Below are 27,936 nucleotides of genomic sequence, written 5' to 3' on the forward strand. Positions count from 1 at the left end.
GGACAAAATCCCTCCTAAGAGTTTTGCCACCAAGTACTAAGTCATGTTTTGCAGAGGGGTCAAATACGTATTTCCTTCATTAAAATGCAAATCAATTTATAACATTTTTGACATGCGTTTTTCTGGATTTCTTTGTTGTTATTCTGTCTCTCACTGTTCAAATAAACCTACCATTAAAATTATAGACTGATAATTTCTTTGTCAGTGGTAAAACGTACAAAATCAGCAGGGGATCAAATACTTTTTTCCCTCACTGTATATGCTTATTTCAGAGTTCAGTTGTAATAAAAATCAACACATATAGCCCAACATTTGTAAGACATTCTAAGGCTGCATGATGGAACTCTAATGATTTAAATACAGTTACATGAAAAGGCATGAGCTCTGCTTTGTTTTGCGCAGGCTGTACACACTTCAGTCTCTCATTCACAATTTGACAAGCACTTGATAATGCCTCAAATTTCCCGGCTGCATCCCCTTTGTGGCCTTAATGCCCCCTAAAAAAAATCCATGCCTTTTGCGGCCAGTGGCCGTTGTGCCCTTGGGCTGAATATAATAATTATAATTCCCTTCTCCCAACTGCGTGCCGAAGCACCTCTCACTTACATGGCTCTCCGTCCACGTGATTGGGTCTCTCACAGGCTACAAGTGAAGATGGACACATCGGGGATGCAACTGCACGCATCCTTATCCAATTCCGAAGTGCATATTGAAGATATAGGAAGAACTGTAATTTACTTTTCATCAGCCAACAAGATGAGTTGGCCTAACGCACAGCAAAAGCACTAGCCTATTTCAATCTACTATCCCCGATAGGTCAACTTCTGTACTATGCTAGAAATAAATATTCCAAACAGTCTGGGACAGTTGTGGGATGCGATAGATCACAAATTAATAATACAACCACAAGCATAAAAAAACAGATCAGAACGTTTAGCTTAAAAATGTTGCTAAACTATTAGGCTATTTCTTCACATTATAAGCGCAGCAATGCGCACATGGCAGTAGGCTATAAGCGCGAATGTTCCATTAGCAGGAAACGCCATTCTCAAAAGTGAACGCAAATGCGATTATGCATGTAACGCTTTTATAATAAAAGGTGCATTTGTATGGTGAAAATTTTCCCCAAACTTGAATCTCACGTGCTGCATATGTATGCCAGTTACACTCTACACCCAGTGTAATGCGGATTAATCCGTATTAATTTTAATAAGTTATTTGGCCATTTTAGTTGTGATACAAACCTTAAAACATATAGGCCTATGGGCTAGACTACATGAGGTGTGCGATTATGATTGGAAAAAGTCGCAAAAAAATCCATGGCCGTTTCTTACCTTAAGCTGGGCATCATTCAAGTGATAGGCTAATATTGTCACCCTTCAGACTATTTTTGATTCAATCTGGTCTTTACATATACTAAATAATATATATATGAAGTTAGTTTTTATTTAGAATAGACCACTATCATGCACCTGTCTCAAAACAGGGGGGGGAAATGCATGTCATCTAAATAGCGAATGGAGGACGCTTTTCCCCCAGTTAATTTTCATGCCAAGCAGATAGACTATACTCCTGTTGTCAAGAGAAGCAATGTGCTTAATATTAGGAAAGTAGAGAAATAAATATAGGCCTAGCCTATAAAAAAAAGGATCCCATCAGCTTTTTAAGAGGCCATCACTCCGTTTTCTCACGTAATTGCATAGCCTATAGAAATGCTGCGCAACATGAGCTCATGGGCTCTCATGAAGTGTTTGATAAAATGTTTGATACCATTTGCATTGATGTCAGAGTGTTTAGAGGGACAATAGAGCGCTGAGTACCAGGCAGTTAGCAAGTTTGGTAGGCTACAAACGACCATCGGCAGCATCAGAACTTGGGGAAACCTAATTAACGTGACTAAACAGTCACGTGGAATTTGACTGCCATCATGACTCGTGACCGCCGGTGTGGCGATAATAAGTCACTGTATGAGCGCCTGCTAAATTACTCAAATGTAACTACAGTAGGCCTTTACGCAAACAAGCCATTTGCCACACAAGCCTGCCATCATTCACTTTGAACTGGACTGTGTGTTTACAGGGAGTTGCGACTAGAGGTCGACCGATTCTGATTTTTTTAGACGCCGATACCGATGCCGATTATTGGAGGCCCAAAAAATGCCGATGCCGATTAATCGGACGATTGTTTTTGTTTATTTATTTGTAATAATGACAATTACAACAATACTGAATGAACACTTATTTTAACTTAATATAATACATCAATAAACTCAATTTAGCCTCAAATAAATAATGAAACATGTTCAATTTGGTTTAAATAATGCAAAAACAAAGTGTTGGAGAAGAAAGTAAATGTGCAATATGTGCCATGTAAAACGTTTAAGTTCCTTGCTCAGAACATGAGAACATATGAAAGCTGGTGGTTCCTTTTAACATGAGTCTTCAATATTCCCAGGTAAGATGTTTTAGGTTGTAGTCATTATAGGACTATTTCTCTCTATACGATTTGTATTTCATATACCTTTGACTATTGGATGTTCTTATAGGCACTTTAGTATTGCCAGTGTAACAGTATAGCTTCCGTCCCTCTCCTCGCTCCTACCTGGGCTTGAACTAGGAACACATCGACAACAGCCACCCTCGAAGCAGCGTTGCCCATGTAGAGGAAGGGGAAACAACTACTCCAAGTCTCAGAGCGAGTGACGTTTGAAACGCTATTAGCGCGCGCCCGGCTAGCCATTTCACATGGGTTACACAAGCCTCGTCTTGGGAGTTGACAGGCTTGAAGTCATAAACAGCGCAATGCATTGCGAAGGGCTGCTGGCAAAACGCACTAAAGTGCTATTTTGAATGAATGCTTACGAGCCTGCTGCTGCCTACCACTGCTCAGACTGCTCTATCAAATCATAGACTTAATTATAACATAATAACACACAGAAACACGAGCCTTAGGTCATTAATATGGTCGAATCCGGAAACCATCAGCTCGAAAACAAAACATTGTTCCTGTTACATTGCACAACCTTCAATGTTATGTCATAATTACGTAAAATTCAGGCAAATTAGTTCGCAACGAGCCAGGCGGCCCAAACTGTTGCATATACGCTGACTGCGCGCAATGAACGCAAAATGACACAATTTCACCTGGTTAATATTGCCTGCTAACCTGTATTTCTTTTAGCTAAATATGCAGGTTTAAAAACGTATACTTCTGTGTATTGATTTTAAGAAAGGCATTGATGTTTATGGTTAGGTACAGTCGTGCAACGATTGTGCTTTTTTCGCAAATGCGCTTTTGTTAAATCATCCCCGTCTGTCTTTGTTAGGAAGAAATAGTCTTCATAGTTCGCAACGAGCCAGGCGGCCCAAACTGCTGCATATACCCTGACTCTGTTTGCAAGAGAAGTGACACATTTTCCCTAGTTAAAAGAAATTCATGTTAGCAGGCAATATTAACTAAATATGCAGGTTTAAAAATATACACTTGTGTATTGATTTTAAGAAAGGCATTGATGTTTACGGTTGGAGCAACGTGTACCTAAGCGATTATATGCAACGCAGGACAGGCTAGATAAACTAGTAATATCATCAACCATGTGTAGTTAACTAGTGATTATGATTGATTGATTGTTTTTTTTATAAGATAAGTTTAATGCTAGCTAGCAACTTACCTTGGCTTCTTATGCATTCGCGTAACCTCGTGGAGTGCAATGTAAAGCAGGTGGTTAGAGCGTTGGACTAGTTAACCTTAAGGTTGCAATCTGTTCTGCCCCTGAACAAGGCAGTTAACCCAATGTTCCTAGGCCATCATTGAAAATAAGAATGTGTTCTTAACTGACTTGCCTAGTTAAATAAAAGGTGTAAAAAAATTAAAAATATAAATACAATTTAATCGGCCAAATCGGCGGTCAAAAATACCGATTTCCGATTGTTATGAAAACTTGAAATCGGCCCTAATTAAATCGGCCATTCTGATTAATCGATCGACCTCTAGTTGCGACTTTAGTCTATCGATCATTAGAACGCATTCGCCAAAAGCCACAAAATACACCCGAATGGATTTCTGCAAAAATATCAATACCACGGGAGTCTTCTTACATTTGTGAACTTTACAGTCCTATTGATCAAACAACGATGAAAAGGTAGGCTTTCTCCCCCTGTTATGCACATCAACAACTAATGCTAGCCTGAGCAAGATTAGCTAAAATCTTACGAAGGAACATTTTATAAACCTTCAAACTGTTTGAGCTAGTTGGCCGTCAAAATTGCAATGATAAACGATGGGGAATTGTAGCCTACTCATCCTTGTGCAGCTTGCCTGCAACCAAGCTAACTGGCTAAAGTTGGCTAGCTTGCTACTTAGACACAAATGAGAGAAGACCGCACTCTGACCAGCTAGGCTGTTTACATGTTATCTAGAGCGTTTGTGACTAACTATTATTTTTTTGGCCCATGTTTACTGACACCGTCCATATTCAGCCGGTGTTCATCAGTTATTAGTCTTACTCTGACAAGAGTGCTCTGAAATTGGAGTAGATCGCCAGAGTGAATTTGTGAACACAAGATATGGTAACAGGATAAAAGTAATTGAAGTTCTTGCTAGCTACTGTAACCAAATGACACCTGCATGTCAAGCTGCGTATAGCCACCAAAAAAAACGATATTAGGGGAAATAGTCACTCATCCACTCCTCCAATGACATGACATTGTCCCCCAGATCCTCAAATGGTTCTACAACTGCACCATCGAGAGCATCCTGACTGGTTGCATCACCGCCTGGTATGGCAACTGCTCAGCATCTGACTGTAAGGCGCTACAGAGGGTAGTGCGAACGGCCCAGTACATCACTGGGACCAAGCTTCCTGCAATCCAGGACCTATATAATAGGCGGTGCCAGAGTAAAGCCCATATAATTGTCAGAGACTCCAGTCACCCAAGTTAGACTGTTTTCTCTGCTACTGCACGGGCAAGCGGTACAGGAGCGCCAAGTCTAGGACCAAAAGGGTCCTCAACAGCTTCTACCCAAACCATTAGACTGCTGAACAATTCATAAAAATCACCACCGGACAATTTACATAGACATCCCCCCTCTTGTACACTGCTGCTACTCGCTGTTTGTTTGTTACCTATGCATAGTCACTTCACCCCCACCTACATGTACAGATTACCTCAACTAGCCTGTACCCCTGCACACTAACGCGGTACTGGTGCCCCTGTATATAACCTTGTTATTGTGTTTCTTTTATTTTAGCCTACTTTGTAAATATTTTCATCTTGAACTGCACTGTTAGTTTAGGGCTTATAAGTAACCATTTCACAGTAAAGTGTTGTATTCGGCGCATGTGGCAAATAAAGTTTGATTTGACATCCTCCTAGCAGCTAGCTAGCTAACGTTAAGCTAAAAACACAGAGCCTGCTACATACAGTTGAAGTCTGAAGTTTACATACACTTAGGTTGGAGTCATTAAAACTAGTTTTTCAACCACTCCACAAATTTCTTGTAAACAAACTATAGTTTTGGCAAGTCGGTTAGGACATCTACTTTGTGATTGTAAACAATTGTTGGAAAAATTACTTGTCAGACAGATTATTTCACTGTATCACAATTCCAGTGGGTCAGAAGTTTACATTGACTAAGTTGACCTTCAAACTCTCTTGCCTCTTTGCTTGACATCACAAGAAAAATCTAAAGAAATCAGCCAAGACCTCAGAAAAAAAATTGTAGATCTCCACAAGTCTGGTTCATCCTTGGGAGCAATTTCCAAACGCCTGAAGGTACCACGTTCATCTGTACAAACAGTAGTACGCAAGTATAAACAACATGGGACCACGCAGCTGTCATACCGCTCAGGAAGGAGACGCGTTCTGTCTCCTAGAGATGAACATACTTTGGTGCAAAAAGTGCAAATCAATCCCAGAACAGAAAACAACTTTGTGAAGATGCTAGAGGAAACAAGTACAAACGTATCTATATCCACAGTAAAATGAGTCCTATATTGACATAACCTGAAATGCTGCTCAGCAAGGAAGAGGCCACTGCTCCAAAACCGCCATCAAAAAGCCAGACAACGATTTGCAACTGCACATGGGGACAAAGATCGTACTTTTTGGAAAAATGTCCTCTGGTCTGATGAAACAAAAAAAGCTGTTTGGCCATAATGACCATCGTTATGTTTGGAGGAAAAAGGGGGAGGCTTGCAAGCCGAAGAACACCATCCCAAACGTGAAGCACGGAGGTGGCAGCATCATGTTGTGGGGGTGCTTTGCTGCAGGAGGGTCTGGTGCATATTGAAGCAACATCTCAAGACATCAGTCAGGAAGTTAAAGCTTGGTCGCAAACGGGTCTTCCAAATGGACAATGACCCCAAGCATACTTCCAAAGTTGTGGCAAAATGGCTTAAGGACAACAAAGTCAAGGTATTGGAGTGGCCATCACAAAGCCCTGGCCTCAATCCTGTAGAAGATTTGTGGACAGAACTGAAAAAGTGTGCGTGAGCAAGGAGGCCTACAAACCTGACTCAGTTACACCAGCTCTGTCAGGAGGAATGGGCCAAAATTCACCCAACTTATTGAGGGAAGCTTGTGGAAGGCTACCCGAAACACTTGAACCAAGTTTAAAAAAAATGTAAAGGCAATGCTACCAAATACTAATTGAGTGTATGTAAACTTCTGACAAACTGGGAATGTGATGAAAGAAATAAAAGCTGAAATAAATCACTCTACTATTATTCTGACATTTCACATTCTTAAAATAAAGTGGTGATCATATCTAACCTAAGACAGGGAATTTTTACTAGGATTAAATGTCAGGCATTGTGAAAAACCGAGTTAAATTTTATTTGGCTAAGGTGTATGTAAACTTCCGACTTCAACTGTAAATATATATCGTTGCCTATTATCCACTTTATGACTGACTTGTGATCATTGCCCTTGCTAGTTTGATTGCATTGTCATTCCCAGCCTTAGTTAAATCTGTCAGTTTTTGTCCGAAATATTGAATAATGGAAACTGAAACCATGCATCCCGAATGGAGGCAGCAAACAATGTACAAGGCCAGCTGTGATTTACAACCTAAGAGCAATATTTATTGGACTACCAAGAAATGTATTGGTGAATTATATTAATCATGCATTGACCTGCATCCATCTATTATGCCAACAATGCGCGAGTGTGCATCATGGAATGCAGAGTCAAATGGAACTTACTTTTAAAACCCTTTATAAAGTTGGTGTTGAAGCATAAACTGGAAATTTGATATTTTTGACCGATATGATTGTTTCATATCTGAAAAGTAGTTAAAATGCTGTCAGTACCACTTTAAAGGGTCAGTTCACTTCCTTGTTTTAAAGGGACAGTTCACTCCAAAAACCAAAGTGTCAGATGTTTTCAGACTAAAAGTGGTCAGATGTTGATAAATCCACATCCCTCCTGTAATCCAAAATGAAAAGATAAGCACTGTTTATTTGGTGCTCATCTTTTTAAATACATTTGTGTATGAGGGCATAGACTGGATCTACGCAACCAAAGGCATGTGATGTGAGGACATTAAACTACCTTTAAAGTCAGAAATACATACATTTTCCTTTAACATCTGCTTTCATAGAGATATGGGACAGTACTTCAGTACTGTATTTCTCAAGATTCACTCAGTTGTTGAGCCCATAAAGCAAAAATCCAGAGAAATTTGGACATGCAAACAATGTAAAAACGTTAGGAACTCCACACCTCTTGAGTCTTTACATGGAATCGCTAAGCTGTTGGCATGAATTCAATGTCTAAATATTTCCGTGAGTGTACCAAACAAGACAGACACATGCAATTTCCAACAAGGTCAATAACAGCAACAAACTTGACATGCCACGCGCTTGAGACCAATTCGAAAGAAGGAAAACTGGGTAATTTTCTGTTTAGGCATTTAAAATAATACACTCAAGAGATAGAATCAACATGACCTCTTAGAACAGGGATCATGAATTAGATTTAGCCGAGGGCCAATTGTTTCTTAAGCGGATGGTCACGGGGCCGGAACATAATTACAAATAATTATAAAACAGATATAATATGACTAAAACATAACTTCAAACCTTGCTTACATACATACATACACATACATACATACATACATATTATGCGTGGAAAGACTTTCAAAATTAACATTTCTTGGAGCTGATTTGATGGTGTTTTTACAGTCTTTTGATCAAAAAAAACATTTCATTATCTGTTCTAATTGTCTGTTGTGGGGAATGTATCCTGAACAAAAATATAAAAACTCAACATGCAACAACTTCAATGATTTTACTTAGTTACAGTTCATAAAAGGAAATCAGTCAATTGAAATGAATTTGTTAGGCCCTAATCTATGGATTTCACATGACTGGGCAGGGGCGCGGCCTGGGAGGGCATAGGCCCAGCCACTGGGGAGCCAATCCCAGCCAATCAGAATTAGTTTTCCTCCACAAAAGTGCTTTATTACAGACAGAAATACTCCTCAGTTTCATCAGCTGCCCGTGTGACTGGTATCAGATGATCCTGCAGGTGAAGAAACCAGATGTGGAGGTCCTGAGCTGGCGTGGTTTCACGTGATCTGCGGTTGTGAGGACGGTTGGACGTACTGCCAAATTCTCCAAAACAACGTTGGCTTATGGTAGATAAATTCTGACAACAGATTTGGTGAAACATTCCTGCAGTCAGCATGCTAATTGCACACATACCTCAAAACTTGGAGATATCTGTGGCATTGTGTTGTGTGGAAAACTGTACATGTTAATGGCCTTTTATTGTCCCCAGCACAAGGTGCAGCTGCATAATGATCATGCTGTTAAATCAGCTTCTTGATATGCCACACCTGTCAGATGGATGGAGTATCTTTGCAAAGGAGAAATGCTCACTAACAGGGATGTAAACAAATTTGTGCACAAAATTTGAGGGAAATAAGCTTTTTGTGCATATGTAACACTTTTGAGATATTTTATTTCAGCTCATGAAACCAACACTTCACATGTTGCATTTATATTTTTGTTCAGTATAAGTATCTTTAGCCACATTTAAATTGAAAACAGACCCTGGTTACGCCTGGGTTAATCTTTGTCTAAGTAATCAGTCCTAAAAGAAAAGGAATCACAAAAAGACCAACTTGCTAAATGACAGTGACAAATTCATAACGGAGGAAACGTACCTCTCGTCCTGTCAGTATATGCCGGGCCAGCTTGACTTTGGCGAAGTTCCCCTTGCCAATGGTCTTGAGCAGCCGGTAGTTCCCGATGTGTGGCTGCTCCTCCGTCGTGGACGCCACAGAGTTCCGACATCTCGGCAGGCTGTGCCGACTCCCCGACTTGGCCGGCGGGGCCGGAGGCTCCTGGTAGCCCTCCACAGAAGTGTGCTGTAAGAACGTGACATGTGTGGAGATGAACAACGTGTCTGTTTAAAAAATATGTATTTTTATTGAACAGATAGAGGATGTGGAACGATAGAGGTTGTGTCAAAGGGGAGTAGGCCAGATTCAAACATCAAAGACATATGCCAGAGGCTGAGGCATTACGACTAGACCAGCTTTCCACCAGCAACATGCTCGTCTCTTCTACACAGTCACAAAGCTAAACAGCTAGCGATACTATATCTGCTACATAAACCAGGTCTCCATCCAGTAAAAGTATGTCAGATAAAAAAAACGAATCACGACAAGCCTGATGGAAACAGAAAATGTTACTGTAAAGTTTTTCAAATGTCGACAAAACAAACAGGTTAGACAAGAGGTGGGATCTATGCGTGTCGGTAAAATTACGCGAGAAATGGCAATGGAAACGCTTTTATGCGCAAATATTGATTATAATAACCATCATATCAAAGTAAACTTGAAGTTACGTGATGATATGTTGTGTGGTCCTCCTACTACAATTCGGGAAAGCATGCAGTTTATTAGGCTACTGATTAAATAAATTACGATGAACACCGAGGCCAAGTGCACAGTGATGAGCTTCATGCTCCTTTCCAATAAATATTGACGGTCTTATTCTGGTGTCAGAATGATCGATGCTTGGCTTCCGTTTGACAAATAATCTTGCTCTTTTGTCCATAACAAAACCAGTGGCCCCATTCGCTATAGCCTATAATGCAACATTTTTGCAACATCAGTACAGTTGAAAATGCGATGGAAACCCTTGTATTTTTCATTCGGTACATGGGAATTTTAACAAACTATTTTTATGTGAACTACATCATCATGCACAGCTTTAATCCTCAACAAGTCAATTTGATGGAAACATGCACATAGTTTTTATGCAGATTTTAGAGTATTCGCATGAAAATGTGTTGCCAGTTGGATGCATCACATTGAAAGTCATGTTCTTTTCCACACAGATCATACACAATTGCGTGATGATCTTCCCTGAACTTCCCAATAGCTCCGATGCATTTCAATTCACTTCAAAACCATACTTCAGATTGACTTTTTATTTTATAGTATTTCAGACCGAATTTTAAAAAACTGTCATAAGCCCAAATAAAAAGTAAAAACACTGGCTGTTGATTCTAACACCTTTTTCACAGGGTGAGGTCGCAATACCAAAACAAATTGAGTTACTAGATCTCAACTTGTTGACCTTGGACTTCTAACCTGGATATGTGATCTGACTGTTTACTTTGAAACCCTGTCAGCTGTACCCTCGGCATGCGTAACAAGAATTGAGGTGTCAGCGTCTACTTCCGAGGTGGCCCATGTGTGATGCCTTAACTTCCTAGACATTATCCAACAAAACTTTTTTGCAACCACAGAAATTAGTGACTCGTGTTCGTTAGTGACGCATTTATACAGCAATGTAGTAGTTAAGCAAACAGTTTTATCCAGTGTGTATAGTGCACATCTAATTTGCTTTCAAAAGTCAACATTTCTTCCCAATAGCAAATACATGGAGTTTCTAGATTTCTTTTCCCTCAAAGACGTTGCTACTGGGCACAAACCTCTCAACACACAGCTCCTGTTACAGATGAATTCAGATTATGTGCCTCTGGTCTTGACATTTTGATGGACTGATGCCACCGAAATGTGAAGCCATTTTCAGCTTGCTTGAATGTCACTGTACACATAAGCAGTGGGATCATAGTATACTGATATACTGCACAATCAAATTATGAAATAGGACTGAGATGAACTACAATGATATGCCTATGGCTTCATAACAACGTAACAGGGAAGGAGTGTCGGGGATTAACCCTGTAACAATTGGGAAAGTACATTTAAGCTGCCGAGAAGCGCAGATATTTGTCATGACCATACTTCTCCTTGCGCCACACTGAGTTCTTAGCACTTTGTAGCACTGACATTCACCTTTTATTTTAGTTGAAGTCGGAAAAACTAAAATCAGATCCTGACTGCATTTTATGTCTAACAGAGAGCCAGACCTATTCTCCATATCATTTCAACACTAGAAGCCCAGAGCTACCATCTAGAACAGACGTTAGTTAGCATGATTAGCTACCATTTCTTGTTAACAACTGAGGACACAGATGTCCAAGTAATAAAATGTTTTGTTGCAAAAAGCTGTACAATAAAAACACCAATACGCCTAGACGTTTCTGTACCCAGGCTGCCAATGCTGGGGCCCAATTCATTAATGCACACGTATCAAAAACATTTTTCGGCCCATTTGCTTCTGTTTGTTTCCTAGTGAATACATCCCAGGACTCTCTCACTGGAGTAATTCATCACTGGTGAGGGTTTGTCCTAGGAAAACCTTGCCTAAAAGATAGGGTCGTACTTGGGGACACAAGGTGGTAAATTACGGTAATGATAGAATAAACAAGACGACCCATAACCCGCCACTAACTAACTAATGGAGTTACACTAACTAAATGTAATACATCTGGAGAGGAGATGTGGCCTTGGGCCAAACGCAGGAGTCGTCGTTAGCTGTTAGCTATTAACGGTTAGCCTTGACACGTTCGTCACTGCAGATGGGAAAGGGACGGTGGTGGGCAGACCTCACAGATCATTTAGCGACTGATGACTGAAGGGAGTGGCGTAAAATCAGATTTGTGGGGTGTTGTCCAGGAGTGTCTACTTAAGGGGAGTGATGAATTCCATATTATAGGTAATTCCTTAAAAATCATAAAAACAGGTGGGGCTGCACAACTAAAACAAGTGACAGCAGCGTATAGAGGTGGAGCGCTGTTATTGTTTTTTTATTCTCCATCCTTTGGCAGGAGCCTTGTGCAGTTGTGGTCAATAATACTTTGTGAGCAATATCAACACACTACTAGTCACCTCCATATGTGGGCTACCATTAACAATCAACCCAGACAAAAATATGAGAAACAGAGGGATAGACGAGGGACAGTGGCAACTCCCTTCAATAAAAATGGAAAGCATATCATTATACAAACAGACTGATATAGTCAACAAAATAGGTGAAGTTGGGAACTGCTTAACACTATGGAAAAGTATTATAATCAACAATATTATCATAATGACAGCATTTTACTGTATAGTGGTAATATAATAACCGACCAGAACGTTGAGGATTCGCAAACCACACTTCCTCTCGTTTCATTACTGTATTATAACACCTATTTAGTCTAATTAATCAGATGTTTGATGGATGGTTTGTTTTCAAAATCAGCCCATTACACGGCACCAGTGCCCATTGTTGTTTTAACCAATTCTTTCCATCCAGATAATTCATGATGCCTACCTTCTGAATGGGGGTTAGGGGCATTTTGTGTTTGCCCTTGCTTTTAGCCGTTCGCCACTTATTTCTGCTCAACTTGCTCGCTCGTTCACGCTTGCATGGCTCGCTAAGCCCTAGCAACAGAACATTGTGTTTTGTAACACACGCTTTTCTGAATTCTCCTTCCTCGTCTGCCACTCAAGGGTCTGGTTTGATCACTAAAGGTAAAATGAAGCTCTCAGGTCCTACTACCTTCACTCCTGAGCCTGTATTCATAAAGCGTCTAAGAGTAGGAATGGACTACAAGAAAAGGAGGGCCAAACAGGCCCCCATTAACATTGACGGGGCTGTAGTGGAGTGGGTCGAGAGTTGGTGTCCACATCACCAACAAACTATCATGGTCCAAACAACAAGACAGTTGTGAAGAAGGCACGACAACGCCTTTCCCCTCAGGAGACAAAAGATTTGGCATGGGTCCCCAGATCCTCAAAAGGTTATACAGCTGCACCATCAAGAGCATCCTAACCGATTGCATCACCGCCTGGTATGGCAACTGCTCGGCATCTGACCATAAGGCGCTACAGAGGGTAGTTGGTACGGCCCAGTACATCACTGGGGCAAAGCTTCCTGCCATCCAGGACCTCTATACCAGGCGTTCACAGAGGAAGGCCCTAAAAATTGTCAAAGACTCCAGTCTTCCAAGTCAGACTGTTCTCTCTGCTACCGTACAGCAAGCGGTACCAGAGCACCAAGTGTAGGTCCAAAAGGCTCCTTAAAAGCTTCTACCCCCAAGCCATAAGACTGCTGAACAATTAATCAAAAGGCCACCCGACTATTTACATTGACTGACCCCCCGTTTATTATCTAGTAGTATATAGCCTCGTTATTTTATTAGTGCTACTTTGAATTTTTTTACTTTAGTTTATTTAGTAAATATTTCCTTAACTGTTTATTGAACTGCATTGTTGGTTAAGGGCTTGTAAGAAAGCACTTCACGGTAAGGTCTACATCTGTTGTATTCGCCGCATGTGACCATTTTTTTATCGATCTCGGATCAGGTCCCGACAACTCAATTTTATCCATTATGTTCTAGAAGGCAAAACTGATCCTTTATCAGCACTCCTAATCTGACACACTTTGTGGATATGGGCCCTGATCTAGGATCAGCTTGGTCTTTTAAATCGAAATGAATAAGAATTCCTACTATCTACTCTCATATTCAACTCTCAGCTACCTAACTACCGGTCCTTCTAGTAACCAGTAGGACATTCCTGACAAGTGGCATGTTGTGTAAAGAAGCTGCCTTAAAACCGCCGTGTCTTTGTGAGACGCAGAGTAGGCGAATGGATGATCTCTGGATGTGTGGTTCACACCATGAAGCATGGAGGAGGTGCTTTGATGGTGACACTGTCTGTGATTTATTTAGAATTCAAGGCACACTAAACCAGCATAGCTACCACAGCATTGTGCAGCGATACGCCATCCTATCTATTTTGCCCTTAGTGGAACTATCATTTGTTTCTCAACAGGACAATGACCCCCACACACCTCCAGGCTGTGTAAGGGCTATTTGACCAAGAAGGAGAGTGATGAGTGCTGCATCAGATGACCTGGCCTCCATTATCACCTGACGTCAACCCAATTGAGATGGTTTGGGATGAGTTGCACCGTAGAGTGAAGGAAAAGCAGCCAACAAGTGCTCAGCATGAGGGAACTCCTTCAAGACTGTTGGAAAAGCATTCTAGGTGAAGCTGGTTAAGACGATGACCGCTTTGCACACTTGGCATTAAGGCAAAGGGTATCTACTTTGAAGAATCTAAAATATTTTGATTTGTTTTACACTTATTTGGTTACTACATGATTCCATGTGTTATTTCATAGTTGTGATGTTTTCACTATCATTCTACAATGTAGAAAATAATACAAATTAAGAAAAACCCTTAAATGAGTAGGTGTCCAAACTTTTGACTGGTAATGTATGTACAGTTGAAGTCGGACGTTTACATACACCTTAGCCAAATACATTTAAACTCAGTTTCCACAATTCCTGACATTTAATCCTAGTAAAAATTCCCTGTCTTAGGTCAGTTAGGATCACCACTTTATTTTAAGAATGTGAAATGTCAGAATAATAGTAGAGAGATTGATTTATTTCAGCTTTTATTTCTTTCATCACATTCCCAGTGGAATGTAATTGAAGAAATAAAAGCTGAAATTGACAGTGTCAGGTCTGAATGAATGAAACAACAGCATGGGACTCACTCCAGCTGTGGACTTACTTCCCTTTCACTGCCAGGGTTTGTCTCACACAAAACACAACAGAGGGCTAGAGCGCTGACGAATTACCTCAAAATCAACAGCCACTTGCAGAGGCTCATCTAATGGGAACATACTTTAGGTCATTGTAAGAGCAAGAGAAGTTTATCTGAACTACTGAGGAAGCTTTGTCAGGTCCATTTACTTTGGCGCTGCTTTTTATTCATTTCCACCTCTTGGGGATTTCAGAATCAAAAGTTTTGAAAAACTATTGTCCAGTATGGAAAAGTGAAACTCATGAGATTCAAATAAATGTATCTGAAAAGGGACTACTTCAAGAACTCCTGTGGGAACTAATATGGTTTGACCCTCATGACTTTCAGTAAAACACTCATTTAAAACAGTACATCTACTGACCTCTGAACTCAAGACATTTTGAAAAGGAATATGGTCTTGTTGAACAATATCAAAACCACACAAAGGTTGTGTATCAGCTTATTACCTGTGCTCATTTTGACAGTGATGTTAAGGTTAAGCTTCACAAAGTAGGAAATTGTAGCCCTGCAAGGACGTGAGGGAATTAATTGACCAATTCCTCCCAAGCTTTGAAAGCAGACCTTCCCATACCTCATTCATGTCATCTAGAGCGCTGACATCTGTAGGGGAAACTCCAATTATGGAATTTCACCAACATTCTCTTCTCCCTTGGCCCCTGAGGGAAGCGTTGATCAAATGAACCCAGGCAACTGCTCCAGCACCAACCTCAAACGTGGTCAATTTTGTACATCAACATGGTTGAGGACGTAATGCAGGCATGCCACAATGGTATCCGGCTTCACGGTCCCGTCGATAAGCTGTCCGACCACGCAGAAAATGACAGAAACTGGGACCGGTATAGGGATAGCATCTGACTAAGAAGAGCTGTTGCCACTTGTATCTGCGCTAGAGGTTGACCGATTATGATTTTTCAACGCCGATACCGATTATTGGAGGGCCCAAAAAAAAGCCAATCGGTTAAAAAAAAAATACAAAATCGGCCGATGTATTATTATTATGTATTATATTAAGTTAAAATAAGTGTCTATTCAGTATTGTTGTAATTGTCAATTACAACAATACTGAATAGACACTTATTTTAACTTAATATAATACATAAAATGTATTTAGTCTCAAATAAATAATGAAACATGCTCAATTTGGTTTAAATAATGCAAAAACAGTGTTGGAGAAGAAAGTAAAAGTGCAATATGTGCCATGAAAAAAAGCTAACGTTTAAGTTCCTTGCTCAGAACATGAGAACATTTGAAAGCTGGTGGTTCCTATTGAGTCTTCATGAGTCTTCAATATTCCCAGTTAAGAAGTTTTAGGTTGTAGTTATTATAGGACTCTCTCTCCCCACACCATTTGTATTTCATATACCTTTGACTATTGGATGTTCTTATAGGCACTATAGTATTGCCAGCCTAATCTTGGGAGTTGATAGGCTTGAAGTCATAAACAGCGCTGTGCTTCAAGCATTGCGAAGAGCTGCTGGCAAAAGCAGGAAAGTGCTGTTTGAATGAACGAGCCTGCTGCTGCCTACCACCACTCAGTCAGACTGCTCTATCAAATAATATACTTAATTATAATAAAACACACAGAAATATGAGCCTCAGATTATTAATATGGTAAAATCCAGAAACTATCATTTTGAACCGTTCCGTATTTTATCGAACGGGTGGCAACCCCAAGTCTAAATATTGCTGTTACATTGCACAACCTTCAATGTATGTCATAATTATGTAATATATTGGGCAAATTAATTACGGTCTTTGTTAGGAAGAAACAGTTCGCAATGAGCCAGGCGGCCCAAATGATTGCATATACCCTGACTCTGCTTGCAATGAACGCAAGAGAAGTGACACAATTTCCCTAGTTAATATTGCCTGCTAACATGAATTTCTTTTAACTAAATATGCAGGTTTAAAAAAATATACTTGTCTATTGATTTTAAGAAAGGCATTGATGTTTATGGTTAGGTACACATGGGTTTAACGATTGTGCTTTTTTTGCGAATGCGCTTTTGTTAAATCCTCCCGTTTGGCGAAGTAGGCTGTGATTCAATGATAAATTAACAGGCACTGCTTTGATTATATGCAACGCAGGACAAGCTAGTTAACTACACATGGTTGATGATATTACCAGATTAACTAGTGATTATGTGAAGTGATTGTTTTTTTATAAGTTCAATGCTAGCTAGCACCTTACCTTGGCTCCTTGCTCCACTCGCGTAACAGGTGGTCAGCCTGCCATGCAGTCTCTTCGTGGATTGCAATGTAATCGGCCATAATAGGCGTCCAAAAATGCCAATTACCGATTGTTATGAAATCGCCAGTCCCTAATTAACATAAGCGTACCAGAACCAATGAGCTTTATTACCTGCTGAAGTGGATAAACGTGAGAAGATTCTTTATGTTTCCATCCAATCCGAGCCTTCATTGGCTGCTAGTAAGTGTATGCAACACTTGTGCTTATGCAGCGCCAAAGATGATCTGTATCGACCATTGCTGGTCTCTTGCGGGCACTAGCTATAAACGTTACCATATGTGCCACAGGGTTGCAAGGTTACTTGGCTACACATCAAATGTGATCTAAATGGAACAGTGCCCAGAGTGGGTGCATACTGTTAATCGTAAACACATTTACAGGACACCAATGGAACCATTCCTTTTCTTGCTTCACCCTTACGAGTCAGGGCCATGGACTGATGTGTAGTTTGAGAAATTAAATCCATTAGTTGCTTCTCAAGAAATGTCTGTTTATGATTCATGCCAAGGGGACTATTATGTGTAAGCTAAGCTGAACAAGGGTAATTTAATATGAAAGGAGCTGTAGAAAGTTAGCCATACTTTGATGTCCACTCAGAGCCATGTTCTCTTCACAAAGGGGTTACGAGTCAAGGTTGTTCTGTGAGAAACATTTTTCACTGTAGGCCTGTATTTCAGCATTGCACCATATCTTGAAGATACTGCTAAAACACTAATAATCAGTTCCTGGGAAGCAGAAGATACTAGTAAAAGTATGCAACTGCAATTATCTGCAATGTTAAGGGCAATGCAACAAAAACCATCGGATACAAAGCAGTCCACTTATTTCAAATTAGCAGCAAGCTATAGGTAGCAGTAACCGAAAGGTTGCTGGATTGAATCCCCAAGCTGACAAGGTAAAAAAAAAAAAAAAAGAAGATCTGTCATTCTGCCCTTGAGCAAGGCAGTAAGTTGTTTTCATGCTATCCAGATGAACGCAGTGAAAGACACCAAGGAGCCACTTCTCTGTCAGCCAACAGTGGATTCTGTTTCCTTTCCTGGAAAGCTGGTAGGCGCACCAGAGGTTCTTTCTGTGGTGTTTTCTATTAACAGCGATAACACCACTAAATTGCCAGCGTTTATGTGACAATGAGCACACTGCCTGGACACAGCATTCCAGAAAGGTACATTAGCCCGCCCCCCGGCCCGCCTCTTAGAAAGCCTCACTCCTTTCTCGGACCCCTTGACACTTGTTATGCAATTGTTGGGCCGGTTGAAAAACCATGCAGTAATATGGTAAGCTTCAGTGAACTCCTCTCTTTCCCTCGCTCAGTCTTCCACTCTCACTTTCTTTACAGAGAGTTACTGGTTCCTTTCAGCCTGAGGGCTGTTAGTTAGTAGTGCAATGCCTGCGGCAACAATGGGCGGTCTTCTTTATGCCAATCTGATGGAAAGGGCAACATTTCCCCCCAGAGGCTAATTTTCTTCTGATTTATTATCATAATTTTTGTAGCAAGACCAAAAGGGTTCATTTATGCGCAGGAAGCAACTTTATACATCCCATAAAGTGATACAAAATGATGAGCTCTTGGACTTTAAAAAACACATTTCTCAAATCTTACCAACTCTGTCCTGCTTTTGATAAATATTTGATGAGGTTATTTCCATCTCAATATATACCTTTTAATATGTGGAGAGAGGCAGATATTTGGCGAATGGGGGGGTATTGAAGCCAGTCAAGCTACTTTGACTTGGCCCAGACAAGTTGCAGTTGTCAGATATTCATCGACAAAGGCCCAAGAGACTTGTCACCTGCATTTAGTCACATTACTCTGATACAGGCTCTCCTAGAAGATTTAAAAACAAACCAAAAAGCAAATCCCCCTCAACTTATTCCAAGCAGTCTTGAACACAGTTATAATTTTCTTTAGGAATTCACAATGTTTCACTACATAGAACTGATTCTTTCGACAGCAATATCAAGATTCTAATCATTAGCCTACTATTACACTGAACACAATAGTCAAAGACAGTGATTTGCAATTTATTTTTCGGCATTACACAATGTCTTGTAATAGGGCACTTAACTGGATTGTAATGGAAATTGGCCCTGCTACTGCAGTTAAGAGGAAAAAGGACCCAGTTCTGTCAACTTGCATGTCTTCAAAACCCATTATCTTTCAGTGCAGTATTTTACAGCAAGTTGACAAAACAACTCGTTCTGGAATCAGAAATGGAGTAAAGACTTCAAAATATATCCCTCCTGACAGCAGCACTTTGCCTTTCCATGTGGCATGCTATGCTTAAATGTATTAATTTATTTCATTAGTCAGCCATTAAATCTAGCTTGTATTGAGGCAATAAGCAGACTAGAGACAGACAATAATAATGGAAGTGACGTATAGATTCACAAAACAAAAAAGTAAAGAGGTAAAGTGATGTGGAACTCATAGAATGTCATTCATCCAATGAGCAGTGCATATGTCAAGGGATGCATTTGCTACATACATTTTTTGGTGGCCCACTGATGGTTGACTGAAGAGATTTTATATCCAAATGAATTATGCCAAAAACAGCAGTCCGCAGATATTGCTGACCCAGTCTAGGTGGAACGCTACCAGTTGTAGATTAGGTTACAAAGGGTGGAATGATTATATTCATTAAAAAAAAGTTGAGAAGTGAACCTTTTTTGTGGGATACACAAGGCAATTCTAGGTCTTGTGGCATATTTTGGTTAAACTATCCCCAATTCAATGGAATTGCAACCCTCTGCATGCACAGTGCACTCTTCCATCACATGTACAGCTGATTCTAAAGATCTTGCACACTAATGAGATGCTACTGAGCCCACACTACTACACTGTATGAGCCAAGGACTACATGCTTTCTGGTATGTTTTTATTACAATACTGGGTGGGGTGAATATATTTTATATGGCATACCAATTTTTTTTGTTAACTAGTAAATAGTAGCCTACAGCAAAGTGTGTTTAAATCATTTCTAACTTGTTAACAATTTTGGCTAGTTAGTTTTTGCTACCATGTGGGTTTTATCTGGCTTGAGCCTGCTAACTGAGGAGTGTTAATTCACCCGTTTCATTTTAAAACATGTATCTTACAAAGGAGTTGTTTAATCTAACTGCTTAACTATTCATCTGTACATGGAATTGTATTTGGGCTTTTTAACCATTTTTTCTCTCAAATCTTTACAGGGAAATGCCACGGGCACTATCTGATGTGTGGAGACATTTCACTGCAGCTAATGTAGAAGGAAAAACTGTGTACATTTGCAAATACTGTGCCAAACCATATGGGAAGAATGCAACAAAGATGCAGAATCATCTGGCCAAGTGCATAAAGTTCCCTCAGCGCTCACAACAAGCAACCTCTGACAAAAGTCCCTCTACTTCTATTCGAGGTGAAAATGATGAATCAGACACCTTATCAATAGCAACAGCTCATGGTCCTCCTGGAATCAGAAGTTTTGACTCAATGGAGAAACATAGTCAGAGAAATGCTGATGAATGTCTTGCTCGAGCTGTGTATGCAACTGGATGACCTCTGATACTCACAAGCAATATGTATTGGAAGTAGACCGATTAAAATCGGCATGGCCGATTAATTAGGGACGATTTCATGTTGTTTTCATAACAATCAGTAATCTGCATTTTTTTGGACGCCGATTACATTCCACGAGGAAACTGCGTGGCAGGCTGACCACCTGTTACGCGAGTGCAGCAAGGAGCCAAGGTAAATTGCTGGCTTGCATTAAACTTATCTTATGAAAAACAATCAAACAAGCACTAGTTAACTACACATGGTTGATGATATTACTAGGTTAACTAGCTTGTCCTACGTTGCATATAATCAATGCGGTGCCTGGTAATTTATCATCGAATCACAGCCTACTTTGCCAAATGGGGAGGATTTAACAAAAGCTCATTCGAACAAAAAGCACATTCGTTACACGAATGTACCTAACCATAACTATCAGTGCCTTTCTTAAAATCAATACACAGAAGTATATTTTTTTAAACCTGCATAATTAGTTAAAATAAATTCATGTTAGCAGGCAATATTAACTAGGGAAATAGTGTCACTTCTCTTGCATTCATTGCACGCAGAGTCAGGGTATATGCAACAGTTTGGGCCGCTCGCTCGTTGCAAACTAATTTGCCAGAATTTTACATAATTATGACATAACATTGAAGGTTGTGCAATGTAACAGCAATATTTACACTTAAGGTTACCACCGTTCGATAAAATACGGAATGGTTCCGTATTGCACTGAAAGAATAAATGTTTTGTTTTCGAAATGATAGTTTCTGGATTTTACCATATTAATGACCAAAGGCTTGTATTTCTGTTATTATATTATAATTAAGTCTATAATTTGATAGAGCACTCTGACTGAGCAGTAGTAGGCAGCAGTAGGCTCGTAAGCATTCACTCTACTGTGTTTGCCAGCAGCTCTTAGCAATGCTTGCTTCACAGCGCTGTTTATGACTTCAAGCCTATCAACTCCTGAGATTAGGCTGGCAATACTATAGTGCCTATAAGAACATCCAATAGTCAAAGGTATATGAAATACAAATGGTATAGAGAGAAATAGTCTTATAATTCCTATAATAACTACAACCCAAAACTTCTTAACTGGGAATATTGAAGACTCATGTTAAAAGGATCCACCAGCTTTCAAATGTTCTCTTGTTCTGAGCAAGGAACTTAAACGTTAGCTTTTTTTACATGGCACATACTGCACTTTTACTTTCTTCTCCAACACTGTTTTTGCATTATTTAAACCAAATTGAGCATGTTTCATTATTTGTTTGAGACTAAATAGATTTCATGTGTTATATTGAAATAAAAGTGTTCATTGTTCATTCAGCATTGTTATAATTGTCATTATTACAAATAAAAATTGTCCGATTAATCGGTATCGGCTTTTTTTGGTCCTCCAATAAATCGGTAAAATCATAATCGGTTGACCTCTAATTGGAAGAGATTTCTGAATGTTCTTCGCCCAGCATACACCCCTCCAACCAGACATGCTTCATCTACTCATTTGCTGAATGCAGAGTTCAACAGGGTTCCAGGTCCAGCAAATCATAGAGAAGGCAAACTGTATTGCAATCATCTCTGATGGGTGGTTGAATGTTCGTGGGCAAGGAATAATTAACTACATCATCTCCACCCCTCAACCAGTATTCTACAAGAGCACAGACACAAGGGACAATAGACACACCAGTCTCTACAAAGCAGATGAGCTGAAGGCAGTCATCAATGACCTTGGACCACATAAGGTATTTTCACTGGTGACAGACAATGCTGCAAACATGAAAGCTGCTAGGTCTAAAGTGGAGGAGTCCTACCCTAACATCACACCCATTGACTGTGCTACTCATGAATTAAAACTGCTCCTCAAGGACATCATGGCACTGAAAACAAAGGATACACTCTACAAGAGAGCCAAGGAAATGGTTATAGCAGCAATCTTCCACACCAAGCAAAGTGAGAAGAATAAGAGCACCACATTGAAGCTGCCCAGCAACACCCGTTGGGGGTGGTGTTGTCATCATGTTTGACAGTATCCTGGAGGGGAAGGAGTCTCTCCAAGAAATGGCCATATCACAGTCTGCCGAAATTGGACAGCCCCATCAAGAGGATCCTCCTGGATGATGTATTTTGGGAGAGAGTGATAAGCAGCCTGAAACCTATAGCAGTAGCCATTGCACGGATTGAGGGAAACGATGCCATCCTGTCTGATGTTCAGACTCTGCTTGCAGATGTAAGAGAAGAAATCCTTATTGCCCTGCCCACTTCACTGTTGCTCCAAGCAGAGGAAACTGCAGTTCTGAAATACATCAAAAAGCGTGAAGACTTCTGCCTGAAGCCCATACACACCGCAGCATACATGTTAGACCCCAAGTATGCTGGCAAGAGCATCCTGTGTGGTGCAGAGATCAACAAGGCCTATGGTGTCATCACTGCCATGTCTCGCCACCTTGGCCTGGATGAGGGCAAGGTTCTTGGCAGTCTGGCGAAGTACACCTCCAAGCAAGGGCTTTGGGATGGAGATGCAATCTCATCAGCCACATGGTAAAAGGGACTTTGTGGATCTGAGGCTCTTTCCCCTGTTGCCTCCATCATCCTCCAAATCCCACCAACATCAGTCACCTCAGAGCGCAACTGGTCCTTGTTTGATAACACACACACACACACACCAAAGCACGCAACAGGCTGATCAATACAAGGGTTGAAGAATTCATGGCCATCCTGGCAAATTTGAGGCTTTTTGAGCCTGACAACAAGCCATCCTCAACAAGGTTGAAGGTGACAGTGAAGATGAGGCCTCAGAGTCTGATGTTCAAGAGGTGGACATTGAGGAGGCCCAAGATGAAGACATGGAAGCCTGAGAGGAAGACAGTCTAGAAACTAAAGCTTTGGGTATCATTTCACAGATGTATGTTGAAAATGTTTTTGGGAGCTGCGATTCAATATTCCCTTTCTTTTGTTGTTCAGTGAAATCATCCCATGTGAAGAGTCAACTCATTTAATTAAAGTTCAATTCGTAACTACATTTTTCTATTAGAAGGATTTAATAATTTGCAATTATGTCTACTTATGATAAGGTAAAAGGTTTATGTTTCTGTCCCCATATGATATGGTAAATATTTCCAATGCAAAAAACATCTACATTTAAAAATGGTTTTCATATTAATTTGCATATATTTCCGTTAATTCCCATATATTCCCACAGAAAGTATCCACCTCTGAATATTCCCCAAAAAGAGCAACCCTAGTTGTAGGCCTATTAACCGTGTCATGTGACATTCCAAAAGAATGATAGAATGGTTCGGAAAGTTTAGAAAATCTCCACAATACCTTTATTCTCACAAGTCAGTCTACTGTTTATAAGGCCTAAAAAGGCAAGATTCACCCATTTTGAACGTTACTGTTTTTGTGCATCTCTGAGGGAAGTTCTATCGATTCCCTGGGTAATTTAATGTTTTCATGTGTATCTGAGCTATTCGCCGTTCAAGCAGGCAGAAATACGGTATGACGAGTTATGCTTCATAAAATATATTCGACCATTGGCTTTCATACTTTACTAATTCTGCATGCTGCCCATTCAGATGAAAAGAAGTTGCGTATGCGAAGCTGCGTTGGTTGGGAATTTCGGAGAGGTGTGCATTCGGGCTGGGCATTCCCCGCGGACAGTCTCAGAGGCACGTAGCTATGTCACAATGGGACGCCAGACTATCACGTCTCTGCGTCGGTGGACTCTGAATTACGCTTTACACCTGGTGCCAACAGTCATTCATAAACATGCACAATCGCAAACCCTTTTCTCAGTGACAGTTCAAAAACTTGACTGGCTTCATTATTAAAGTCCAACTGAAAGCGTTTTAGCAACATAAAATCTTGTTAAAAATCTGCTCATATACACCCCCAGGAATAATGACACTTTTCTAAATTTTCTGACAAGAGAGCACTTAGTCATTTTCACGTTTTCATAGATTGTTTGGAAATGACGTATGGGAAAGGCATGAGAAAATTCTACAGAAATATAGAGTATGAATCAAAGCAGCAGTGCTTTTGGACAATTACTACACTGCAGTAATTAAAACATAATAAAAAAAAAAGCATCCGTCTTGTCCAAGACTGTAGTCTACATAGACCGGTGCACCATAGCCAATCATAGCTACACTAAGCCTATACGCAAACAAGCCATTTGCCACATGGCCCTGCCATCATTCACTTTGAACAAGACTGTGCTTACAGGCAGTAGCAACAGCGCAACTTTAGATCATTACAAAGCATTCGCCAAAAGCCACCCGAATGGATTTATGAAAATATATCAATACAACGGGAGTCCTCTTACATTTGGGAACTTTACAGTCCTATTGAGCAAACAAATGAAAAGTAGGCTCGCTCTCCCTCAGTAGACTATCAACAACAAGATCAACAACTAATGTTAGCCAGAGAGAGATTAGCTAAAATCTAAAGAGGGAACAGTAGATAAGCCCTCAAACTTTTTCAGCTTGTAGTTGGCCGTCAAAATTGCACTGATAAATGACAGTGAATAGTAACCTGCTCGCCCTTCTGCAGCTTGCCTGACCTAGCGGTTAAGAGAGTTGGGCCAGTAACTGAAAGGTTTGTCTATGTGCCTTAACCTTAATTGCTTCTGTAAGTTTATCTGGATAAGAGCATCATTTAAATTACTTAAAATGTAAGTGTCAATGCATGCTTGTTCCAACCAATGATTTATACACACACACACACACACACACACACACACACACACACACACACGGCGCTGTGTTGATGCCACCGTGCCTCCATCTTGGCACTCCCCCATCATTGTAAAAAAATATTTTGGGAGCTACAGAAACACATTTATAAATGTCTACATTGACACGTTTATTATATTATACACTTTTTTTTATACACTTTAATGCATATGTTTAAATTATATTATGTGAGCTAAACTTCAAAATAAAAATAAAAAATAAATAAAAAAAAGAATTCCTTAAAGTAATTAATTCTACTGTCCACATCAAAAACGTTAAATCTATGTAATTTTGCATTTAAAAACATTTCATTGAAATAATGTAGAATTCCATTCATTCCTATGGAGGACTGCGTCTACTGGGGAGTGTCAATATGGCCGACCGGTGGCTTCAAATCCTGTCAATGGCCAATACACAGTATCAACAATCCAGGGTTTATATACATCATTGGTCACAACCTACGTTTTGACATCTGAATGTTCAAATTCATAGACAGCTGTGTGGATGCAGACTGACCATCGATGAGATCAAAATAATATTTCCATGTTTTGAGTGTTTAACAATGATGACATTGCTTACAAACAGGAGCTTATATTTGGGGGTAAGACAGTTGAACTAAACTCATGAGGCATTTCGGAGTTATATTCTTAAAGAATGAATGGGTATTTAGCCTATCATTAAATTACAAGTAAAAAAAATTGTATGTAACAACTAGGCCTACCTGTAACAACTACCTGAAAGCCATGTTAATTGTCTTAAATCAGAGCAAAATGCGTCATTAACGAAAGACGATAATCATTCAAGGTACTTAGACGGCCTGCTGAACTAGATTTCTTCCCGCACGTAGGCCTACCATGGTCTCAAAGTTGAGTCACAGCTTTTGAACATGGTCTACATCTAATGTTGCAGTAAGCTAACAATAGCAATTGTCCTATGCTATGGCACATTTTAAAAGCGGCCTCCTCCAGAAATTGAGATGGGGTGTAACTTTGGCTGTTATAAATCAGCGAGGACCGACAGACACAAGGTAACATTGTATCGGATTTGTAGACTACGGTTTCCCACACATAGATAACCGAAAGCATCAGAACACAGTCTTCCACGCTGACATGGCCAAATTCGAGCTACTACAAATATGAATGTTTACGTGTAGTCTGTTATAGTCTACAATGGCATGCGTAAAATTTGATCCGACGAACAATTTCAAATGCAATAATGTAAAAATAAAAAAGACAATGGCAGAGGATGGGTAACGTTAGCTAAATCCCCATTGCCCCAGTGGGCTATGCGGCTAGCTTGCTGACCGATATGTACCATAGACAAGCCCAATTTAAGCGTTATGATGATTCACACGTACCACCACACAAACACATCAACAAAAAAAGTATATCGTCCTTAGAAAAATATAGGCCATAGGGGAAGAAGGAACATTGGATACTTACATTCTCTGTATCACGCTCATTCACTGTGGGCAATGGCGTTCTGGTCGACATTTTGTGTGTACAGGGCCGCTAAGCACCGAGCTTGGCAGCCGCCGAGAACAGTGCTACGAGTGAAAATATTAATTTGACCTTTTTTTTTTTTTTACACCACCGGCATTTCCTACCCGACGGTCCAAACAGCAGTATTCCAAACTACAGCATATCTACCTCAAGGCCCGCTCGGAGCCAGCGCAGGTCTATCTATGCTGATAGATGCGCCCCCGGGTACGAGGCAAGCGAGTGTAGCGGGCCGAAAGAACGGATAGGAGTTTTGTATGAAGGAAAGAATCCAGCATTGATCCACCCTGATATATAGGCTGACACACTAGGAAAACGAACGCGAGATGGGGGAGTAGTAGTGAAAGGAACACCCTACACAGGAGCGACCTTCATTCTCCCTCCCAAAAGGCTTGGATGGATGCATGCATGCAGGATAGCCGACGCGGGTACAACCAGTGTTCATGGAATATCTTTTATAGAACGCATGCGAGAAAAAACATATTCCTTCGCAACGCTGTAAGACGAAAGAATATGACAGTAGCAACGCCAGGTGGCGAGAGAGGGATCGAGCAACCTAGATCAAAGGGATTTTTTTTTTTTTCAATATGAATTTAATAAAAATATTTATGAAGACGTCTTTGTGGTAGCAGGAGGAGGTTCTTGATTGTTGACATATGCTGCCAAGGATATGCATGCATGTGCGAACTGTTTTTTTTTTTTTTTGGAAAGCATCATAATGATCATTATTCTTGGGCGGTAAATCATCTCGAGATTTAAAGAATGACCTTCCTCAACATTCAAAGTACCCTATTTGTAAGCATACCATAATTTCTAAGCATATTGGTCATTGATTCCTGGTCAAAATGCATCGACTTGGTATACATTCATTAAAAATGCAAGGAAATTACCCCCTTGTTTAGTAATAGCAGAACTAAAAAGCCATAACTAAGACTTTCGTCT

At 40.2% G+C, this 27,936-nt stretch overlaps 1 protein-coding gene across 4 annotated transcripts in view; it reads right to left on the reverse strand.

The window, feature by feature from the left end:
• Positions 1–27,505, reverse strand: part of mark1 (MAP/microtubule affinity-regulating kinase 1) — a 112,997-nt gene extending 85,492 nt beyond the window's left edge. For all 4 annotated transcript variants that reach the window (XM_014170785.2, XM_014170765.2, XM_014170773.2 and 1 more), the window contains exons 1-2: positions 26,938–27,505; positions 9,175–9,378 (exon numbers count right to left, since the gene is read on the reverse strand). In XM_014170785.2, the coding sequence (XP_014026260.1) occupies positions 9,175–9,378; positions 26,938–26,988 (255 nt within the window). In that variant the 5' untranslated portion in view covers positions 26,989–27,505. The remainder of the gene's footprint in view (positions 1–9,174; positions 9,379–26,937) is intronic.
• Positions 27,506–27,936: the final 431 nt, after the last annotated feature.

Source organism: Salmo salar, chromosome ssa02, assembly GCF_905237065.1.
Source record: "Salmo salar chromosome ssa02, Ssal_v3.1, whole genome shotgun sequence".
NCBI lineage: Eukaryota > Metazoa > Chordata > Actinopteri > Salmoniformes > Salmonidae > Salmo > Salmo salar.